This window comes from Triturus cristatus, chromosome 6 (genome assembly GCF_964204655.1).
Source record: "Triturus cristatus chromosome 6, aTriCri1.1, whole genome shotgun sequence".
NCBI classification, from domain to species: Eukaryota; Metazoa; Chordata; class Amphibia; order Caudata; family Salamandridae; genus Triturus; species Triturus cristatus.
The window spans coordinates 298,618,985-298,643,689 of NC_140589.1; the positions used below are offsets into that span (position 1 = coordinate 298,618,985).

A 24,705-nucleotide genomic window follows, 5' to 3' on the forward strand; every position below is an offset into this window, starting at 1 on the left:
CTTGACTCACCCTACTCATATACAGTGTCACGATCAAGAGAGGGTCAACCTCAAGTCATCTAGGGTGGGCCCACTGGATATAAGGGGAAGACCTTTTTCTTAAAGGAATTCTCACTCACTGAGTTATCCAGTGACATGCTTCATCATAGAGTTCTTCCCAACACTCTGAGGGTTGGGGCATTCTGTGACCTCTTTCCTTAAGTGCTTTTTACAGGCCAAGGATGTGGGATCTATGTGAGGTAATCTTTAAAATTTCCTAGGCAGTGCCTAAATCAGTATTTATTCACGGGTCCGCTGGCAAGGTTAAACTCATTAAAACAGGCTAGTTGGAGTAACGATCACTCCTATGCCCTTAAGTGTGATCAACTAGTTTCTGTCACATACCTCAATCCAGTGGCTTTCGTCATGATCATATTGTCCCTATTAATACCCTTTGGGAAAGGGTGGCTAGCTATTGCTTTAATCATTCATACCAAGCCACAAATACACGGTACACTACCGTAATAACCTTTATTGGAAGTGGGTCCACCTAAGGATAAGAAACACATTTAGTCACAGCAGGGGACCATGAATATGGTCCAAAACATGGTTTTGATACAACCTGTGTAAGCAGAAAAAACTAAAGGTTCTATGTGTACCGTGAGTACATAGGTGAAAACAGAAGCTGGTGTGAAAAACCTATGGTTAAGTGGAAACAATTTTGTGAACGATGCTCTGGTCAAGGCCTTTAATCACTGTCTGGTTTGCATCACCAAATACTGCTGTACTTGGTACGTTTAAAGCATGCATCAATGCATGCAGTCAGGTTTTGAAGCATGCATCAATAAAAGCATGTCTTGCAACTATTGTCGCTTTGAATATAGCGCTGACAGACCTTCCCTGTGGACCAACTGAGTGATAAAGTTTATCAAGCCTCATTAGGGCTTTTCCTGTTGGAGATGACCACCAGCCTAGTGGCAACTTAATACAGTGTGGGCACAGTTGATGAAAAATCTTTTTAAGCCAATACACAAAGTGTGCAAAGAAAAATACTTCTTGCACTGCTACTGGTGCTCACTTCACAAAGGAGAGTCAGTGAAATCCTAGACTTCCTCATTAAAGATCCCTTTATATGGATAGACCCTCACTTCATTCTTAAGGTACTCGCTGATATTTATCTCAAATAACTGATAGTTATAAAGACTTTCTTCAATGTTCAGTCAGTGAAATGGAAAGAGCACCACTCACCTTAGACGTAGGCAAGTGTTTCACATTGACGAAAGCAAGGATGAATGAATGAAAAGGCATTTCTAGAGCGCATGGCTACCCGGGGGTATCCCAGCGCTAATACTGACCACTTCGAGTTTGAAGGAGTTAAGGAAATAAGAAGGTCTTTAGAAGCTTGCGGAAGGTAAGATAGTTTGGTTCACAGCGAATCCACAAAGGTAAGTTGTACTGTACGCGACCGCCGGTTTGTGCTTTCTTTATTATTGGAACTGCTGCTAACTGCTTGTTGTCGGATCTAAGTGACCTGGAAGGGCGGTAAGACTGAATGAGGGATCTGAAATTGGGTATACAGCCTTAAAAGGAACTCTTTCATGAATCGTCAGCCAATGGAGTGCAGTAAGCGAGGGTTTGGCCGAATCACGTTTTGAGGAATTAGTGAGTAGCCGCGCTGCACAGTTTTGCACAATCTGCAACTTTTTAATAGTAGAAGATATAGAGCATTAGCATAATCAAGGCGAGACAAGATTAGTGCCTGTACCAGTACTCTTCTAGCAGGAGATGGGAGCAGGGGGAGTATCTTTCTAAGCATTCTTAATATTCCATAACAGCAGGCTGCTACCTTGTGTGCTTGCTCCTTAAAGTCTAAATTGTGATCTACCCTCACTCCAAGACTCTTGATTTGGGCTTTGGGAGAGGGGGGCGGTCCAAGACAATTAGGCCAGGAGGAGGCTATTCTCCGTGTGGTATGATTACCCAGGAGAATCAGTTCTGTCTTTGCTCCATTAAGTTTCAGGTAGGAATTGTCCATCCACCAGGAGACTCTTTCCAAGCATAGTGCCAGGCCTGGGGCTGAGTTGTCCTCTTGACTGAGTGACACCACTAACTGAGTGTCATCAGCATACATGACGATCTGAATGCCAAAGGGTATTAATATTTCCGCCAGGGAGCTCATATAAGCGTTAAATAGAGTAGGGGTAAGGGACGAGCCCTGAGGGACCCCACATCTAAGAGGCATTGGCTTTGAGGTAGATTCTTCTTCAAAGACTACAAAAGCGCGGTCTTCTAAGAAGGATTGTAGCCATTTTAATGCGGAGCCCACAATTCCAACCTTCCTGAGCCTTTGAATAAGTAGCTGGTGGTTAACTGTGTCAAAGGCTGCGCTGAGATCGAGCAGAATAAGTGCAGCGCAGCCCCCACTATCCAGAATTTTTCTCAAATTCTCCACCACTACCCCAAGTGTGGTCTCAGTACTCTGCTGGGATCTGAATCCTGTCTGAGTGGGGTGAAAACAATTATTGTTTTCCAAGAATGTTGAAATGGTGGAATTTACATGCTTCTCGGCCATTTTCCCTATTCCTGGGAGGAACAAAATTGGGCGATAATTAGCTAGTATCTCTGGATCAAGACTAGGTTTTTTTAAAGAGCTCTAACTGTTTCCAAAGGGTAGGTACTAGTCCCTTTCCTAGAGAAGCAATGATCACTTCTAAAATCACAGGGGCTACAGTCTCAGATACTAGGGAGGGCAACATCAGTAGGTGCTCCAGATTTCAATTGGCTTAGGATCCCCTTAAGTGAGGATAAATTCAATGGTGGAATTGTTTCTAACAGGTGGGTGGAGGGACTCGATGGAGGTTCTGTCTGGGGAGCAGGTGCTGCAGGAAAGGATTTGTAAATAGTTGGTGTTTTATCATTAAAAAATTCTGCGATTAAATTGCACCGTAGGGGAATATCTGCAATAACAATGGGGGGGGAGGGAGGAGTAAAAAGTGATTTGGCAATTCTAAATATTTCACGGGGACAGTTTGCTGCTGAAGTAATTCTCTTTTCATTGTAAACAGATTTGGCTGCTTTCATTTCCAGCTTATAGGTCCTTATTCCAAGTTTATATTCCATTTTATTAGCAGCTGTAGGATCTTTCCACCAGCTCCTCTCTAGCTTCTTACTAGCCTGCCTAAGTTCCCGCAGTTTTGGCATATACCAGAGATTATGGTGAGCTCCTGTTTTATTGTGAGTGCGTCTCTTTGTCAGAGTCATGTCCAGCGATGATTTTAACCATTCGTTGAGTTTGTCATTAGCAGTTACTGGGTTAAAATCTATGGAGGGGACGGTGTCCTCCAAAATGGTTGTCCATGATTCAGTCGACAGTTTTGCCCAGAGGCATACAAGCCTCATGCTTTTCTCAGCTAGCAAGGGAGCGCCTTGCGCTGTCCAAGTAAAAGGATGAGGGAATGGTCGGACCAGGGTAGAGGGGTGGGATCATTCACCAATAAGCCAGAGGAATTGGAAAAAATAGGGTCAAGTGTATGGCCTTTATTGTGGGTAGGCCTATTAACTAGTTGTCTGAATTGAAGCATCTCTAGCCCTTCAATAACCTCCGAAGCAGATGAGACTGAGGCCTCATCAAAATGTAGGTTGAGATCCCCAAGAACGGTAAAGTTGGGGAGAGAGCTGGCCAATCCTGCAACAGTATCGGGAAGTGCTTTACAGAAATTGCCCGAGGGGCCTGGAGGACAATACACTAAAATGCCTGAAAAAGTGTTGACATGGGATATACCTACAGTAAAAAAAAAAAGACTTTCACAATCTAGATATTGGCAAGACTGGTTGCCTTTGACCATCTGCAAAGAGTCCAACACTTGTTCAAGCAGGGGGCTATCTTGATGTAGAGGCGGCTAGTTCCGTCTGCCACTCAAAAGAAAGCCAGATCTCCAAAGCCCATTAAAGGTGCACTCATCAAGAAGTATCGCAAATTCTTTAGCCCTATTTGTAGAAGAAGTGCTGATAGCACATATATTCTTGACAGAAAGATGAATTACACACATTAACTCAGCACTAATACCTAGGTGTGGTACAGAGAGAGTCAGCAAAGGACAGGCAGTCTTTTAGCATGTTTTTCAACGAGGTGATATGTTTACCATCCATCCAATGTTTGTGTATCTCTGACTGTGATTGTGCTTGCCATTCCGATTCAATCATATGAATCTATGAAAGATCCAGTGCTGCAGAAAACAAGGTTCGAGGCATATGAGCTGCAGATCACACACTTGGGATAGTAGATCGCCATCAGGTATTGGGCTCGGATGCTTGCAGGTTGTTGTTGTCTTCGGAAGAAATCTTTGGTCACGAGATAGGTGACTCCTCCCTTGGACGACAGTGCGCATGGGCATCAACTCCATCGTTAGATTGTTTTTTTCCGCCATTGGGTTCGGATGCAACTTTTCCGCTCCGGTTGGAAATATCAATTCCAAGATTTTCGAAGCGCAAATCTTCACACAAAACATCGAAGCACCTTCATTCTCAACATCGATTTCATCGGCTCGATTCCAGACGTCGACACGGGCTGCTGGGCCTATCCACGCCGTGAGGTCTACGGCTCATGGAAAGGACACCTTTCAAAAAATGCCCCCAGTGTGGAGCAAAATTTCCGCATAGTGCCCACCACAAAGTCTGCAACCTGTGCCTATCACCTGAACATGACGAGTCCAGCTGCCCAGCCTGCGCATCCTTTCGATCCAAAAAGACCATCCGAGATCGAAGGGCTCGACGACACATCATGGCACAGAGAACAGCTCTGGAACCAGAGGACATCTTTAATGAAGGCCCCGATGTCCCGGAAGAAGATTCCGAAGATTTCGAAGATTTACAAATAATTTCCGAAGCAGACGACTCAGACGACCCCATCACTCCTGGGCAACGTGTGAGTACTACTGCCCCTGCCCCAACCCCACCAAAACCAAAGGCATTGGTCAAGACTTAGGCTGCTGGCCCCAGTCGAGATCGAAAACACCCTTTCGAAGCACCGCCTCCGGGCTCGGCTCCGAAGAAACATAAGTCTTCCGGTAGCTCGGTACCGAGCAAACCGCATGTCATTGTCCAACCGGCACCCTCGGCACCGAAGACAAAAGACCACTCGGCACCGAAATCGGCTCCAACGCCTTCGGCCCCGAAAACACCAAGGCCAATAGATAAACCGGCACCGAAGGTTCCCAAGCTCACAGATACACTTTCGGCTCCGAAACCATCATTGGTACCGAAACCAACAGCTAAGGACTCTCATACGCCTCCTAAAGCTAAACAATCCACCGATCAACCAAAACCTCAATCGGAACCAAAGGAATCGGTACCAAAGACTGTTCCTGAAGAACAAGAACTTTTTCATCCAGATCCCATCGACTCAAGGCAGAAAAAGATTTATATCAACCCCAAGACTGGACATGTCACCGCAGTGCCCTGTAAAAAATGGAAACTGGACACACCACCTGCTCCAGTTCCTGTAAACAGGAAAGACTCTGCAACATTCCCTATGCCTCCTTCCTCTCCTATACTGCCTCCTATCCAACCCCCTCTGCCTACACCACCCTTACCTATATCCTCTCCATCACATACACCACCTCCACAGGATGATGATGATGACCTAGGGGGTGGGGGTGACCCTAATGATCCGTTCACGGATCCAGACACCTCACCACTGGATGATTGGGCATTCCCTCTACCAGACATGCTTGACCCTCAGCCATATCCCTCAAAACCATCAACTCCTGACGATCACCTGGGGTTTGGCCAATTATTAAATAGAGCGGCACTTTACCACGGCGTCACAATGCACTCAGACGCACCAGAGGAAGACTTCCTATTAGACACTTTCTAGCAATCTCAAAAGTCTGTACAAATTCTACCCATGATTAAAGGAGTCATAAAACACGCCCCCGAAGTGTTTAAAGACCCCGTTCGTGCCAGGGTTCTCAACCCAAGGATAGAAAAGAAATATAGGCCTGCCCCTGAAGATCCTAACTACATCAAAGGGCAAGTCCCTTTGGATTCTTTGGTCGTTTCTAATGCTAGGAAACGCGCCAACTCCCAAACCCCAGGAGATACACCACCCCCAGACAAAGAATCCAAACTGTTAGAAGCCTCTGGCAAAAGAGTAGCAGCACAAGCCGCTAATCATTGGCGTATTGCCAACACCCAAGCCCTACTAGCACGCTATTACATGGCCCACTACGATCAATTAGAGACTCTCTTACAACATCTGCCAGACCAGTATAAGACCCACGCAAATGACCTTGTCCAGGAGGGAAATCTTATTTCAAATGCAGCAATTAAATGTGCGCTTGACGGTGCAGACACCGCCTCTAGAGCAATTAACACAAGTGTGCTCCTTAGACGACATGCGTGTCTACGCATTTCAGGCTTTAAGCCAGAGGTACAAACTATCATACTTAGTCAGCCATTCAATCAGGAACAGCTCTTTGGGCCAGCAGTAGACACTGCCCTTGAAACAATGAAGAAGGACACAGAGACGGCTAAGTCCATGGGAGCCTTACAGTCTCCCCAACCACGTGGCTCCTTTCGGCGCTCCTTCTATAGAGGACCCTCCAAAAATATGGGAGTGGACACCTCCTCTACATTCAAACCCGCTACACAAACATCCCCCAGTAGAGGATATTTTACATGTGGATACAGAGGAAACAACAACAAGGGGCGAGGTCGTGGTAATAACAACACTCGTACCTCCTCTGCCACAAAACATTGACTTTCCTCCACGCTCCCCAGACCATTCCACTCCGGTCGGGGGAAGACTAAAACAGTTCCTACCTGTCCGGAACTCCATCACAACAGACAAGTGGGTAAGACAAATTATCCAGTATGGTTACTGCCTGGAACTCACAACTACCCCCCACATATACCACCCAAACAGCGTTCCATGTCACCAGACCATCTTACGCTCCTCAAACAAGAGGTTCTCTCATTGCTTCAAAAACACGCAATAGAACCAGTTGCCTTAGAACATCAGGGTACAGGGGTATACTCACTCTACTTCCTAATCTCGCAAAAGGACGGGAGTCTAAGACCAATACTCGACCACAGACCCCTAAATCTGTATATCAACTCCGATCATTTCCATATGACTACTCTTCAACAAGTGCTCCCACTACTGCAACAAGGCGATTTCCTTGCCACACTAGATCTCAAGGACACCTACTTCCACATTCCCATACATCCTGCCCACAGGAAGTATTTAAGGTTTGTGGTGGACGGACAACACTACCAGTTTACAGTCCTTCCATTTGGGGTAACACCCGCACGCAGAGTATTCACAAAATGCCTGGCAGTAGTAGCAGCACATCTCAGAAGGCAACAAATTCATGTCTTCCCGTATCTGGACGACTGGCTAATAAAAGCCAAGTCATTCAACAAATGTGTTCTACACACTCACCAAACCATCCAAATCTTACGCAACTTGGGATTCACAATAAACTATCCCAAATCTTATCTCCAACCCTCTAACATACATCAGTATCTAGGAGCCACCATAAACACCTCCACAGCACTAGCATATCCCAGCCCAGCCAGGAAAGCCAATATACAAACTCTTATCACAAAATTCCAAATCCAACACTCTCTTCCAGCAAGAGTGTTCATGCAACTCATAGGCATGATGGCATCATGCATCTTCATTGTGCCTTATGCAAGACTTCAAATGCGTCCCTTGCAAGAATGTCTAGCAAGTCAGTGGAACCAGGGTCACAGACAACTTACAGGTCTGGTTTGGTGGACAGCTGCACACATCGCTCTCTGAAATGGTGGAACAGAACAAACCTCTCCAAAGGGTGGCCGTTCCTAGAGCCTCTTCCACACATAGTGCTGACAACGGACGCATCGCTCACAGGATGGGGAGCCCATCTCCTCGGCTACACCACTCAGGGCAAAGGGACCTCTCAACAGAAAGTGCTCCATATCAATTACCTAGAACTACTAGCAGTGTTCCTAGCACTAAAATCATTCCAACTACATCTTCAGAACAAAATCTGTCCTCATCCGGACAGACAGCATGACAGCCATGTATTACATACAGAAACAAGGAGGCACACATTCTCTCCAGCTGTCCCAGCTCGCACAGAACCTTTGGAGATGGGCCATTCCCCAGAAAATATACCTACTTGCAGAACACCTTCCAGGGGTTCACAATCGAATTGCCGACCTGTTAAGTCGACAAACTCAACAGATCCACGAATGGGAACTACTTCCCCAAGTCCTACTGCCCTTTTTCCAATAATGGGGCCAACCAGACATAGATCTGTTCGCCACACATGAAAACGCAAAATGCCCAACCTACCTGGAGTCAAAGGGCAATGTGATATGGATGAACTGGTCAGGCAGATTTGTGTACGCTTTTCCGCCTCTCCCACTCATTCCATTAGTGGTACGCAAGCTCAGGCAACAGTCTCTCAAACTGATCCTAGTGGCTCCCACATGAGCACGCCAGCCAGGGTTCCCAACACTACTGGAACCCTCGCTAGTTCCACACCAAAAACTGCATCGCTCCCTGTCCTTATTAACAACGAACCATGGAGAAATCAGACACCCAGATCCAGCTCAACTGAACCTGGCGATCTGGCTCCTGATGTCCTAGAGTTCGGTTACCTCAACCTACCACTAGACTGCATGAATATTATAAGAGAGGCCAGAAGACCTACCGCTAGAGCCTGCTACGCTGCATAATGGAAAAGATTTGCCATTTACTGCACTAACAATCATATAAACCCACTGGATGCATCCATCCAGGACATCATTTGCTACTTACTGCACTTGCAAAGATGTAATTTGGCATACTCATCCATACGTCTCCACCTAGCAGCATTAGCAGCCTACTTACAAAATAGACAACACTTCTCACTCTTTAGAGTACCTGCGATCAAAGCCTTCATGGAAGGACTAAAAAGGATTATTCCTCCCACATTACCACCCTCTCCAGTGTGGAATCTAAACATTGTTCTTACAAGGCTCATGGAACCCCCATTTGAACCTCTGCATAAATGCAAGCTACAGTTCCTTACATGGAAAGTGGCTTTCCTTATCGCTATCACATCCCTCAGAAGGGTAAGTGAGATCCAGGCTTTAACCATACAAGAACCATTCTTACAATTACACCGTAACAAAGTGGTTCTTAGAACAAATCCGAAATTCCTTCCAAAAGTCATATCTCCGTTCCATCTTAACCAATCAGTAGAGTTACCAGTGTTCTTCCCAAATCCAGACTTGGTAGCTGAAAGAGCTCTTCATACCTTAGACGTTAAAAGAGCCCTTCTCTACTACATTGACAGAACCCAATCATTCCGCAAAACAAAACAATTGTTTGTTGCTTTCTCTCCACCACATAAAGGCAACCCCATTTCCAAATCTGGGATAGCTAGGTGGATAGTTAAATGTATCCAAATATGCTACCACAAGGCTAAACGCACACTAACGGTTCCCCCTAGAGCCCATTCCACACGCAAAATAGGGGCTTCCATGGCATTCTTAGGAAACATTCCCTTAGAAGATATTTGTAAGGTAGCCACATGGTCTACAACACACACCTTCACGAAACACTATTGTGTTGACGTGCAAGCAAAGCAACAAGCTTCTGTGGGTCAGGCTCTGTGTTCCCACCTCATTATGCAAAGTTCATGTCTCTTTCAGGGAGGTGATTGTGATGTTAATGTCATAGTATTTGAAACCTTTCATGCTGTTAGCATTACATTTATAGTTTAATGTTATAGTGGGAATCCTAGATTTGTGCTCCAGTGGGTTAGTGGATCATGACTTGTCTGTGTTAGGGAGAGAATGCTTCCAAGTTTAAACTATTACAGCAAATCAAAATCCCAGAGGTTCAACTGGGTCTTTGGGCACAATACTCTACTAAAAGCCTTGTTTTTCAATTTATTTACTGGTTAGTTCTTCAGAACAAGAATTGTGGCAGTACATATTTGATCACAGAGTTGAACTCCCTGGCATCACAAATGTCAGTTGTGGTTGCATTTTCACATCATGGGTCCACTGCAGCACACTTTAGAAGATGTTCAGAAACCACACTAGGGATTGACATCTTTGGCCTTGATTTTTTCCTTGTCCTTCTGTGGAAAGGTTATCTTTTAGATGTTGTTAATCAGTCCTGCTATCAATCATGGGGCTATATCTCCTGCATATCAAGACCTAGAGAACCTCTGTATGGACGAAGTGGAGCCCCTTCCCCTTGATGGGCTTATAGGCATAAGGATAAACAGGGTGTGAGGACCATAATGTTTTTGTGGGAGTTGGCTAGTTATGCCCTCATCCTTGATAGCATTGTAAGGTTGTGTACTTGGTCCAACTGGCAGCTGCATATTGATTTAACACGCAGGGCATTTTAATAGAATTTCTAGATATGTCTTTACCTTTGTCAAATCTTTTCTAAAGGGTCTTGTGGAATATGTACGTGAATATACTTGCCCCTTACTTAATCTGGCCTATCTTTTCTCGTATGGAGAGATTGTATTATGCTGAACCAGTTGGTTAGTTCTTTTCAAGTTCAGCCATCTCTTGTTATGGTCATTGTGACAAAGATCCGCTATGTTTACTGAATCCCACCAGTGTTGCCTATGTTCCACCAAACAAAGACTGAAAGCACCTGGACAGTTAAGGTTGCAAAATATTTTTCTGATGCTTCATTGACTATGTACACATACAGCAAATTTGCTCTTCTTGGCCATTATTATGTAGGAATTTATAATTTCATAGATGCATCATGGATCCCTTAATAGCAGCCAAGCAGCAATACACTTATTCCCATTGGAGGATCGCAATGCCTCCAGCCTTTTGTTTTGCGCTTTAATGGTCATGCCATAGACCTCTAACAATGACAGGAGCGGTGCTGCTCCTGTAGATGGTGGGATACATGCTGCACTCACCAAACATAACTTTCTTCATAACTGGATTACTAGGATGTATATCCAATAACTAGTAATAAGTCACTAGTGGTGGTCACTGGGTGTGGGATATGATGTTGTTTCATTTTTAATTCTGTCTTTCCACAAATTCCCTCTTTTTATGCAAATTTGAATTTCAGAAAGTATGTTCCTTCAATCCTGGACAAAAAGGGAATGAAGCAATCTTTGAAAATGCCGTCAGGCTTTCCCTTAACAAGCTTTACCGTTCCAATAAAATGTCGATTTAAATTCCATTTTAGTTTATAATGCAAAGTTCATTATTTGCAAATGTAAATTCAGGAAGCTGACTCTGCAGAAAATATTTTTATCCTTGGAAGTAGATAACTGTCTTGACGACTATGGATTTCAATTATAGAGTGTTATTTCAATCGGAGATATGAATTAGTTGTGGTTATTCGTCAGAATAATCAGGTTGTTTATCAATAGTCCAGTTTCCCTAAATCGTACAAAAATATGTACGGCAGTCATGACAGATATCCAAGTAGGAAGTCCCACTCCTTTGGGCCAATTACCTTTACCAACTGTTAAATGTAATGTTTTTATTACACTGTATAATAAAACAAATTGTCTAGCCCCCGTTATATATTTTCACTAACTTGTATGCCTCACATTTACGTTTTCTCATCATGGTTAAGGAGCGTGGATATTATGAACCGTTTTGAAGTATGTGTACAATTGTAAATGTATTTATTTTATTTGACAAACGATGCTGAAATAATACCTAACTGGAAAATAAAAGGTACAAAACACATTGTGTTTTGTTAATGCTGTATGTATTCAACTTTTGATGATCAACTTTATTATTTTAACTAAGGGCCATGACTAATTCAATGTCTCGCTGTGAAATAATTTTCTACGATATATGGCAGGTCCCCTCCCATAGCCGCTAGGTATGGCAGGCTATTCTGTTGACTATTGATGTAAAGTTTGTCTATTTACATACTCGTATGCAACCCAGGAAGAAAACGTTTCTTCAGTTGGAGATAGGGATGTGAGAAAGATTGCATATAGGGGACAACCACTGTTGATCACAGTTCATCCAAACCTCTTGAGTCTGTGATGGATTAAATATGGCAGTTTGTAACTATTTGTAGAAAATACGAAGAGAAGAGCATTTTCTTAAGGGAAATGGTGGGGATGTCCAGACAGTTGGGGTATGCCATGGAAAGTGACAGTAACCATTTTATCCCTCCTTCCCCGATACCCATATTTCTACATATCTCCCCTCATGTCTACATTTAATTGTGATTTCCTGCCGTTTACTTCTATTAAGGGCTAATTTACTATGCTAAATACAGGATACTTGCATCACCCCAAAATTTAGAGACACACATTCACTCACTCTTTTAGGCCTGCCCATGGACCATGAATCTAAGACAAGACATATTTTGCAGGTGCTAATGTGCAAATTGTTTGTTCTTAGTATTTGATTTGTTTAATCATATGCATGAATGAATGTATGTAATTTATTTGTTTCATGCACAATTTGTAGGTTTGTAGGACATACTGCAAAACCTTTTTCTTCAAATACGAACAAATTATTTTCAGAAATCTGTCATTGGATGTGTACTCTTGCAGGACACAGTTGAGTATGTGATGTCGGTAAGCACTGCTTGGCACCTATTTTCCTCATTCAAATCACTGTTTTTCGTTACAGTCCTCTGATGAAAAATATGTTAAGAACGCCTATCAGTGGATGATGCCATTTCTTCATCGCTGTGAGGTTCAGACTCCGTGTGCGGCCACTGAACTCATGAAGGAATATCTAGTGACTCTTGCAAAAGAAGATTTGAAATTTCCTTTAAAGATTTTTCAGAATTCAAAACCAGATGTAAGTTTCATCAAGTCTCTTTAATGCAATTGTTGATCTGTAACTGAGGACATTTTCGTTACAAAGCTGAGTATGCAGAACACGGATTTATGCCTCATTACTTAAGGTATTGGTTGCTTACTTTTTTAATGACTCATAGCCATCACTTGATGGCAACGCTAAAACGATAAGCCTTCTTAGTTTTGGTAAAAAGTATATCTAATCTCTATGTAACTTGAATTTATATGCTTATTACTAACAGTAATTTATAGCAATGTCTTCAAGGAATTAATACAGAAATGTACATGTCATTTACATAGCTTTCTGTGTATAACTAGACGCCTAGTCACTGGGATGTCTCTTGATATTGGAGCAATTAGCCAAAGCGGCTGGTTTTCTGCATGCCCTTAGCTGGTGTAATTTGATCATACATGGATTTTAGATATATTATGGTGGACCGAATGACTGTTTTTGTCTTCATTATTGTTTGTAATGGACAACAGTAACCATAACAGTGCACAAGTGTTGCTTTGAAGAGGTGAGCCAACCTCGTTTTTAACATTGCCTCTTTTTTAAGTACCTTAGCCGCCCCACGGAAGCCTCCATTACTGTTGAAGCCTTGGTACCAGGATTCACTAGCTTGATGATGGACCCATTCACTGCTGGGGTACCGTGGAGAGAGGTGTAGTCAGTTCATGGTTCCCACTGTCTCAGCTGACGAGCAATGGATGAAACATAGAAGCAAATTCCTGGGAGTTCAAGGACTAAGAATGGGGAGTGATCTGAACCCAATCACAAACAATTCAAGAAACTTCTGAAAACTGAACCTTTTGTATTTTCCTTCAGTTGAATTCTGCAGAGACTGGAGAACTGTGACTGATGATCATCGAACATGGTTACTAATTATCCTATTATCCATGTATTTCCTCCTTCTTTCTGCTGTTCACATGTCCGTTTTGTAACCACCCCAAGCACTCTGAAGTAGCTGGGTGGGCCTACACCTAGTACTTTACAATTTAGATAAATAAGTAAAAAAGCTACCTGGTCAACACAGGATCATTGCCCAAACAACAACTGTTCCTAGCAATGACCTATACCTACTGGCCTTGGATGTCTGTATAACATGCCATTCACTTGGAGTACTTGGTAAATACAACTTTTCATTCAAGCTTGGAGGATTGCCTTTGCCCAGTACACATGTCAATAGTGCCCTCAATACATGGGGTTTGGCCTTTGGTCCAGCACAGTTCAGAATAGCACCCACAATATTCAAATACCTTGGGATACAAATTTATAGGTCCTCCGCTGACACTATTGACAGGAATGTGGTGCGAACTATAAACTCGCTCCGTTCACAAGTGGCCTTTTGGAACACCCTACCGTTGTTAATGGCTGGCCGTCTAGCAGTGTCAAAAATGGGTATGCTACCTAGACTCTTATACCATCCCGTGAATATCCCTGCGGTCCTGCCGGCCTGTATTTTTAGGATACTAAATACTTTGCTAATGTCATTGTTATGGGGCAAGGGGAGACATAGACTAGCGCTATCCAAGATGCAGCTGCCGAACACTGCAGGCAGCATGGGGGCACCTGATTTTAAAACATACTGTATTGTTGGGCAGCTGGTGTATTGGTTGGCGGGACATAACTTGTTCGAAATAGGATACACCCCGGCACACTTGCAGTGAGGGAAGTTGCAGGCACTGTGTGTCCCGGGGCCGACAAGATACGAGACCCTCCTTTTCTGTTGTCCATTGCCTTACACTAATGGAAGCAAGCTCAGAAATCTGCAAAAGTGCTGAATCCATATGCTCCTAACATCCCCTTTGTGGTTTGCCTACCCGCCGTGGTATTTTGTCTACTGTTAAGGTGCGGGTCTGGATACAGGCGGGCACTTACACAGTTGGGGATCTCTTCCTAGACTGTATACATGGTGAATTTGTCCGCACTAATGCAGTGCCGGAGACTATGTTCCTCACGCATGCATCGGTTGTGCAGTATGTCCGGAGGTACTGGTTAGTGGCACAAAAGGAACCCCCTACATTTCAGTTACTGCGGTCTCTCCACATCATGGGTGCCACCTTGTACGCTGGTTGTACCACGGACTGCAAGAACACCTACATATATCACTATTGCCACTCCATCAGAAGTGGGAACTGGCACTGGCGAGGGAGTTAGACGATAGGGAATGGGACGCTGCCCTAGAACATCCCCGACGAGTGTCCCGTAATTTTCGGCTAAATAAAATACAGTTACTTATACTACACAGGGCATATCTTACACCGCAGGCTATTCACAAAATGTATCCCTCGACCACTGCACGATGTCCCAGATGTACTCATCACCCTGCCGATTTCACTCATATGCTATGGTCATGCCCTACCCTAGGGAGCTTTTGGTCGGAGGTTACCCAAGGGCTCTCTAAACTCACAGGACGCACCCGTTGGGACACCATGGAGGTATGCCTGTTAAGTGTCCTTCCACTCCCGAAGAAGGCGAAACTCCTATGTCGCTTCACAGGGTTGGCTCTGATGCTCGCAAAACTATTCATAACGCAACGTTGGAAGTCTCGCACGGCGCCACGGAAGGGCAAATGGAGAGAGGAAGTCATTAGATGGGCGGTGGCAGAGGGTAGGCACTTAGTCGCGAGGAATACAGGGGATTAAGGAAAAGACCAATTTATCTGGAATGGGCTCAAGTACTAGAGCGGTTTAAAGCAGAAACAGACGAAGATACAGTTGAGGCCCTGGTCCTACTGTTAACCTAGATACAACTACCAGATCCCTGCTTGGAAGGCGGTCTGGACAGGGAGGGTCCACCCCCCTTTCTCTTCCCCCCCTGCCCCCCGCCCTGGGACACACTGGCTGAACATTAACCTTATTGTCCCTGAGGAGCCTGTCTCGGCGGATCTGATTGGGATACAGCAGCTAAGTTTATGGTTACTGGTTAGTAGGGAGGGAAGAGTTGTGGGTGGGATACAGAGGGTGGGTGTTTGGGAATGAAACTGATGTTATATGGAGATATTAGATATTTTGTTCTAGACAGAATATTGTGGTTTTAAAATGGTGTCATGAATCACTGGCTTACATACCAAGTGACTGTACTCAAGAGTGCACTGTCACGAAGATGTGCGGCAAAGAATACAAATAATATACATGGGGGTTGGCCATGTCTGGGTGCAGGAAGTTACCATCTTTTGTGTGGTCCCCCTCGATTTTTGTCCTGGCAGTTTTGCTTGATTTAGAAACTCTGTGCACTTCACTCCTGCTAACCAGGAGTACAGTGCCAGCCCACCCCCTTTAAACATGTTGATATTGTCTTAACCCTAATTGGCATGTTTAACTTTCCTATAAGGCCAAGGTGCAGAAATACAATCATGGCGTGAAAAGTTAAATGTCACTTATGGACTGCGGTACAAAAGGGGGTGGTGATGGATCTCTTGACTGGGGGAGAATGTCTGCATTGTCAGCATTCCGTCAATCATTTGTTTGTTGTAGCGCTTTTCGCCCTAATTGGGATGGGTATTCCCAGACGTGGGACCCGTGCTCACTGCGCCACTGGAGTCAAGCTATCCTGGCTGATGACGGCTGATAGCCGGAAACCGGTCCTGGGATGCTAGATTCCTGTCCAGGGAAGACATGGCTTGGCAGTTCAGGCTGGACTGTTCCCATGAGGCACAGGGTCAAGACTGATTTGCATATGGCCATGTCTGAGCTGGGGTGGCGTAGTGGGCAAAAGAACGATGGATTTAACCCAGATCTCTTGACTGGGGGAGAATGTCTGCATTGTCAGCATTCCGTCCATCATTTGTTTGTTGTAGCACTTATGGACTGCAGCACTGATTTTGCCATCCACTTCAGTGACAGAGAAAACATGGCTTCTGGTCTACTCTATGTAGACTAATTGCAGCAGCCCAAAACCACTATATTCAGATCTGTCAAAATAACCTTTTTGGCATGCAAGAAACCCTGTTTTAAAATATTAGGAAGTCATGCTGAAGTACACTTTGTCGCCCACAAGGGTAGGGTACAGATATTTAAAAAAATAACGTGCAAAATTAAAATAGGCATGTTCCTCCAGTGGCTAGACACTATTTTGATTGGCAGGGCTTTAGTTGAATCATAGAAATGTCAAAGTACAGAACTTGTAAAGGGGCTAGCCCTTTCACAAGTTAATGTAAGGTAGCACATGAGAACGCAACCATTTGTTCCTCCAGCAAGGCTGGCAGGAAACACAATGGGAGGGGAGCTATTCCCAGAACTGGTTCTGAGTGACCACAGAGGAAGGAACTGTTCATTTTCCTGGCCACACCTCTGAGTGGGAATTCATGCTCTGCACAAGAAAGGAAGGGTTTCTCCACCTTGAATTTTATTTTCAAGGTGCTCTGTGGGAGTGTGTGCAGTAGAGCAAACCGGAACTGCTGCAAAAGTGGAAAGGGCTGCCTCTGGTGACTTCTGCCCTATTAGTTGAGGAGGAGCTGCTAGAAGTCACACCCACCCACTAGCTAGTGGCAACCATAAATGCATCCTCCTCAGAAAACATTCTCGGCCTGCCGAAGATCAAAAGAGAGCTGGATGCGCTTTCTGTAACCTGAGAAGTGCTCTGAAGGATAGGGACTACTCCCCCATTCCCCAGACAAAGACATGGACTCCAAGGGTCAGTTGGCTGACCACATGTGTGAATACAGGGACAGAACAAGCTGCAAGGGGCGTTTTTCTGAAGTGAACTTTACCAACTGGACCTTGATGGTGGCCTCTTCTGAAGTGAGTCCTGGTCCTTAAGTTTAATCCTTAAGATCCTGGGAGCCTTAAAAGTGACCACGGGAAGCTGCTCCCGAAAACCTGAAAAGTTGGGGCTTAGAAAATATTTGTACTTTCAAGACCACCAAAGTCCTAACGGGGACCTCGTGGCAAAGGTGGCTGATTTCAATGCACTTTCTTCAGATACAGCATGAGGCTGTCCCTGCTGGAGGATTTTGAGCTCCATAATAAAAAAGACTAAAAATGTAAAATTTGAGTGGGATGAGCCCACTTGGTCTATATGACCCGCGCTCCATCGCGATCAGCCTGAAATCACACCTAGTTCCCTGTCTACCACTTTCATAGACTATCATTGCACTTAGTGCTTTTTGACACTATTTTTACTTGAAAAATAAAAAAATATGTCCAGTTCCTCTTATTCGATTTTTTTCATTTTGGTGTCATTTTGTTTATTACATTTTACTCTATTTTATAATTCAGTTTGGGATTTTTATTGTTTGATGATTTGACTTTATTACTGTGCATAAATACTTTACACATTGCCCTAAGTTAATCCTGTCTATTATGTGCCATAATTACCAGTGACGGAGCTCATGTTAATTTAGTGACTTTGAGGTTCACCTTGACAACTTATTGTTATTATTCCTTGAGATGGGTGATCGCCTTCATAAAATAATAATCCACTTTCTTACAGTGTGTATTCTGGGAACAGAGAATGACCCTTGGCTAATCTGCATGTTCATTAATCATGTCAACAGTACTTTGCTCACACTACATAGCCCTGGCCTCTAGTGTGTCTGCATGTTGTTCCAGTAACAGTAGCCACAACAGGTGATACCATCGGTCTAAATAGACCGAGGAAACTATTCGATCTGCTAAAAGATCAATCTAATAAAACGGCCAAATCTGCACCAACTAATACAATTTCGAATTTAAGCAGTGAAGATTTCTCCTCCTTCTTCACAGCCAAACCCAAATCGATGGAGGTGGAGCTCAAGAAAGCAGCGGAAGGCCCATGCTTCACTAAGAGCACCCCAGATGAGGTTCAACTGCAACCAGCTCTGGAAACGCCTAAAAATAATGCAAGATGGTCAGAATTCAAGCCTCTCAGGGACTTGGATATTGCAAAGATCATCTCGACCACTAAACCAAACAATCACTACAACGATCCTTTACCTGCAAAATGCTGGTCTTCAATAAACCACCTGCTCATCCCCTCATGGAAAAAGATCATCAACGCTTCAATGGCACAAGGCTCAATTCCGGACTGCCTGAAAACGGGGCAAGTCTCCCCAATCTTAATAAAACCAACAGAGAACCCCTCTGACCCTAACAATTTCAGACCAGTAACAAATATTCCCATTCTAGCCAAAGTCCTGGAAAAATGCATACAACAACAATTGAGCCAACATATCTCTGAATTCAATCTGTTCAATGATTTCCAATCAGGATTTAGACCTAACCATAGTACTGAGACAGCGATTCTGCACATCGTGGATGACGCACTACTTGCCCTTGACAGCAATGAAACCTGTCTCCTAATCCTGTTCGACCTTTCGTCCGCATTGGACACGGTTAACCATACCAAAATACTAGATCGCTTGAAAAATAGGATGGGTTTAGAGGGTACAGTCCTAAAATGGTTTAGATCGTTCTTGGAGAATAGAACGCAAAAATTCACAGTCAACCAAACATTATCAGCTTCCTCCAGAAACTTGATCGTAGTTTCTCAGGGCTCAACACTATGCCGGCACTATTCAATCTGTATGTAGAGCCACTCACAGAAACCTTACAATGAGCAAACATCTCCTTCCACATGTATGCAGATGACACACAGCTTTACGTCAAGCAGAAAAGATAGATATCATGAACCAAGCATTAAAGAGTACCATCCATTGGCTAACCAGCAATCACTTGAAACTTACCCCCATAAAACGGAATTCCTGCTGATTTCCCCACAGAAAAGAGCTACGAACATCCTAGAGTGGACTAATCTGATCACGGCAGTAAACTGTTCACCGAGGATTGTTGACTCTACCAAATCCTTGGGGATCATACTAGACAAAAATCTGAATATGCTATCTCATATTAACACTATGGCAAAAAATGCCCGGTTCCACTTAAGCTACCTCAGAAAACTGAAAACCTTCTTAAATAAGTCAGACCTTAAAACAGCAGTCCAGGCACTGGTAATATCAAGGATTGAGTTTGGTTGCACAACCCTAGCTAGTCTCCCCAAGATTTCACCAGCCCCGCTGAAAGCCTGTCTCAATGCGGCCACAAGACTTATAACCGTCTCCAGAAAATTCGACCACATCACCTGAAAGCTCTTAACTGGCTGCCTTATGAAGCGAGAATACAACTAAAAATGGCATGCATTACCCACAAAGCAATACACTACAAAACACCAGTGTACCTAGCCCAGAAAATCACACTATCAGGAGGATGCCGTGTCTCCCGGAGCCATGGAGATCTATTACTAAAACCGGCCCGATTCCGCAAGAAAAGAACTTATGACCGAGCATTCTCTGGCGCAGCGCCCAGAATTTGGAACGCTCTCCCCCCTAACATTAGAAGAATTTCGTCAATCTCTGCTTTCAAAAATGAAGCCAAGCCTTTTTACACGAGTAAATATCTCCCATAATCGCAGCAGACTCGCCACTATCATTGTTCCACCATGGTTATATGCATGCTACCTCTAATCAAACATTAACCTCTTTGGGGTATTGTATATATGTTTATTAAGCGTTAATGTTTTTCTCAAAATCATTGTACAACTACTAATGACTGTTTATTGTTATGCAAATGTGAAGCTCTCTGATACCCCACTCAGGGTCATGTTCGCGCTATAGAAAACACCAAATAAATAAAAAATACCAGTATATTTGGTCCCATTACCAGTGCTTCGAGCCTCTCCTATCTATCCTGCATGGCCATTCAACGAAGAAGTTGCCTCAGCTAATACAAGTTCAATTATGACTCCCAGCAAGATAATGATAATGGCTGGTTCAGATACAGACTCAATAAAACAAGTACCATTTAACCTGGGGAGTCCAATCCCACAAATATTTTCTTGTCAGTCCTGGTGAAAATACTTCTTGCATTGTCTATTGTTTGATCTGACATTTTTGGCATTGCTCCCCAACTTTTTGCCTTCCATCCTCATGTTTTTAGGTCTCGCTGAGTCAGTGCGCATGCGCTGCTCAGAGAGACATTTTGTAGGTGAGTTTCCAAAGTGCTGCTGGCTGGCCTAGCGCTTGCTTTCACGTAAGCGTGCACACGCGCATCCGCCAGCTTTCAGCCCCGCACTGCATCGCACACCACTTGCCAGCCTACTTTTGCCATTGCGCGTGCGCGCACACCACTCGTGCGGCGCGCGCTTGTTAAAATTCCTTTCCTGCCCACTCACCATCCTACACGTCGCGCACCACTCGCGCGTCGTGCGCGCTTGTCTTAGACATGCCTCTGCTTACCACAGTGATCATCATGCATGAGCTGTTAATCGCCCCACACACGCCGCATAATAAGCATGTCACCCTGCCAGGTTCCAGCAGTCCTCTGAACAGTCAAACATGATAATCTCCTCACCCCAAGGCACTCACCAGTGTGACATGTCCCCAGTTTCTCCCCAGCACGGAAGGATTTTCCCGGAAACGCCGGGCCAGCACTCCATCACAACAGGCTCCTGGGACGTGTGGTTCTTGTTTCTGCCATTAGCAATGAACATCAAGGCGTCCCGGACAATTTTTTGACTACAACTCCCAAAAACGCCCGCGACAGCGGCTCATTGGTGGATGCTGAATCAGTCTATACCTCTTGAAGAGTTTAATTGGCAGTGCCACGCAACGTCACCATCACAGCACTAGACGGAATCTGAAGGCGTTTTGGGATCTGCCCGGTCTTCTCATTGCGAACAGCTGTAGATGCCTCTCTGCTAACCACAGCGATCATCATGCATGCTTTGTCACATAATATACATTGTTTTCCACGCAACGAAACATCTAATTATAGTGTTACTATTAACCCACCCCAAGTTACTCCCGTATTCAACCCTAGACGGATGAAAGGCAGAATTTACCCTGCGCCACTTCGAATCGGCCTCTCGATGGCTGTACAGCAGATGCATTCCCCATTTATGTACCTTCCTTCAGGCCAGGGCATTCGAAGTGGCAAAAAGCATTTCTTTTGGATTTGCCCCAATTTTTTTATTTATTTCTTTTGGGTTTTTTTGTGCGTGCAACAGGTCTTTAGAGGATCATCTACGGTTTGCCGCAGCCTCATCCCTACCTCGTCTCGTGCAGTTGGGATTCTGGCGACACACTGTGCGCAGGCGATAAAGTTTGGAGAGGTTTGGGGGCTGCCCCAGGCTCGGATGAAGCACATCCGCTTAGGTGGTGCAATGTGCTTTTCCTCTGGAATAATGCATGAAGGGTGAAATGCATTGCTTTTCCTGCTCTCGGACCCAGCCTCTATGTCTTGTGCATTGGGGTGCACAGCCGTGGAGCTGGGCGTGCAGTGCTCGCCTCCGGGTCAGGCCGGGGCGCCTCTGGGCATCGGTTGCAGTTGTTGGCAGAATTTGGCTCTAGTTATTGAGTTGTTGGAGTGGGCAGAGGCCAACAGACTTCTGTATAGTGAGTGCTCTGTACGTGTATTTTGTTCGGCTCGCCACCACACCCTTTAAGTAGAATCCATTAGCAGCAAGTGCTTTGCACATAAGTAAACCTTTCAGTAATAGAGTACTTTCAATTTCACACGTTCTATTTACCTGCGTTCTTTAGGTAATTTGTGTCGGTCTGAGACGCGATCGTCTGGTAAGGCCCAACTTGTCATCTCGTAGCCGCTTCATAGTGCTTCAAAGCCAATCGGAGTGGGCTGTTTTCGGTTGACTCTGTCACAGCAGCAGAGAGTACTGGTGGAAACTATTGCAGGGCGTGGCAACAAATTAACAGGGAGAGCCGAGCCACGAACCGAGCCTTTCCACACGTGGCATGTAAAATTGTACAAAAATATAAAAGTCTGTTCAGAATTCAAACAAATCTATTTTCACACATCAGAAGTGCTTAACTTAAGTACATCCGATTATATCCCCCACATTGAGAGGTATTTAAAAAAAGTGATAGTTTTTAAACGTTAATTTAAAAATGGAAATGTTGAATAAATCTGTTTTATGGGAAGAACTTTGGATTACCCAATAGTAATGTAGTTGATTTCCCCCTGTGTGGCAGCATATATCCCTTTTTGTGCAGACTTTGATTGTCGTCAGCTGTGCATGGCATGCAGCAGCTCTCAGGTTTTCCCCATCTGCCTCTCTCCCTCACACACCTGTTCGAACCCGCCCCCTGTGACGTCACCTCTCATCCTGCAGTCCTGCATGGCCAGGCTCCTCTGCTCTTTAAAATTTGTCCTTGCTGAAGACAGCATCTGCCAACACCCGCTGAAAGGGGTGCGCACTCCGAACAAAACAAGCATTGGCATAGCCAATAGGTCTCGCTTTTGGGACCTTATAAGTATTTAGTTATGCAGTAAAATATCCTTGTTGCAACAACAGCAACTGTTGCATGGCTAAACACTTATAAGGTCCCAAAGGCGTGACCTATTGGCTCTGCCAATGCTTGTTGTTGACTTTGTTTTTCCTGGCCTAAGGAGTCTACGCACCTTACTACGTCTAACCAGTGCTAAAGTGCTTCTGCTCTATCCTTTAAACATGGTGGAATTGGCTTACATCCAATTGGCACATTTAATTTACTTGTTAAGTCCTTAATAAGTGGTACTACATGTACCCAGCTCCTGTAAATTAAAAGCTACTTGTGAGCCTGCAGTTCTCTTTGTGCCACCCACTTAAGTAGGCCTTTAAACATATCTCAGGTCTGCCATTGCAGCCTGTGTGCAGTTTTAAACTGCAATTTCAACACCACAAAATAAACCTTTTGCCAGCCCTAAACTTTCTTTTTTAGTACATATGTCACGCCTAGGGTAGGCCCTAAATAGCCCACAGGATGTATGTAAGAAGTTACACAATATACTTTTAACTTTTACATTCCCTGGTAGTGAAAAACTCTTATATTTGTTTTTCACTACTGCAAGGCCTACTTATCTGATAGAATAACATTGAGTTACATTATTACATTTAATAAGTGTGAGAAGTTGGCCTGGTATATGCTGTCCACTAATTAAAGTGGGCACCTTGCACCAGTCCAAACAACCCTTATGGTGATTTAAGAGGTCTAAGATAACCTTAGAAAGCTATCCAAGTGGTAGTTGTGGAGATCAGCCTTCAGGCTTAGTCTTGAAGCAATGTTAAGCAGCTTGTTTTACCAGAATACAACCTTATTGTATTGGTTAAATGAAAGGAGAACCACACAGTAGTTAAATAAAACATGTATTTATTATAACACACTCTCGATACCTCAAAGTATCTGCTACACGCTGATAAACACAAAGTACACAATACTGTGCACAGAAGCAATCGTAAGTAGCACTAATACACAGTGGGCTCCATGGGGAGACCAAACCATATACTAAAATAGTGGTATAAGCACCACGACTTGAGTCAATACAGTGTCTAGAGGATGTAGAATCGCTGGGACCCCAAGGAACCACCCATGGTGATTAAGTAGGGACCCCACGGAGGACGGGTGCAGTGTGGGAACATGACCGCATGCGGCGTACAATGTTATGGGAGAGTCACGGTTGCAGTTTCAAAGTTTAAGGACCCTTCTGAGTGGACTTCGAAGAAACCCTGTCGAACTTAAGAGGTGGAAGTGCCACCCCACCAGTGGATACCGTAGTACCAGAGTAACCTATCTCAGGGAAACCAGGTGCATAGGTCTGAAGTGTCGGAAACCGCCGTCGATCTCTATAGAGGACTTTGAAGAAGAGCCACTGCTGGGAAGAAGAAAAGTGTCTGTCAAAACCCAAAGGTGGATTCCTGTTGAAGAGTACCTGAAAGCAGAGGGGACAGAGTCTGGGTCACTCAGGAGTGACAAGGGGCTCGGTAAACGAATGCCCACCGATGTCGGGTGCTTCAGGCGCGAAGAGGATGTTCTGGAGTCTGCAGCCACTGGGACCAGGAGACATCGAGGACGACCAGGAGCCGGATACGAGCTGTCCCACGAAGGATGTCGAGTGCTGAGGGGTCGGTGTCCAGCGGTAGCACCAACAAGCCTTGGCAACAGCAACC

General features: G+C 44.5%; 1 protein-coding gene across 2 annotated transcripts in view; it reads left to right on the forward strand.

Annotated features, from left to right (window-relative positions):
• The window catches only part of NBAS (NBAS subunit of NRZ tethering complex), a 2,067,161-nt gene that overhangs the window by 767,399 nt on the left and 1,275,057 nt on the right, over positions 1 to 24,705 (forward strand). For both annotated transcript variants that reach the window (XM_085610668.1, XM_085610669.1), the window contains exon 25: positions 12,613 to 12,786. In XM_085610668.1, the coding sequence (XP_085466794.1) occupies positions 12,613 to 12,786 (174 nt within the window). The remainder of the gene's footprint in view (positions 1 to 12,612; positions 12,787 to 24,705) is intronic.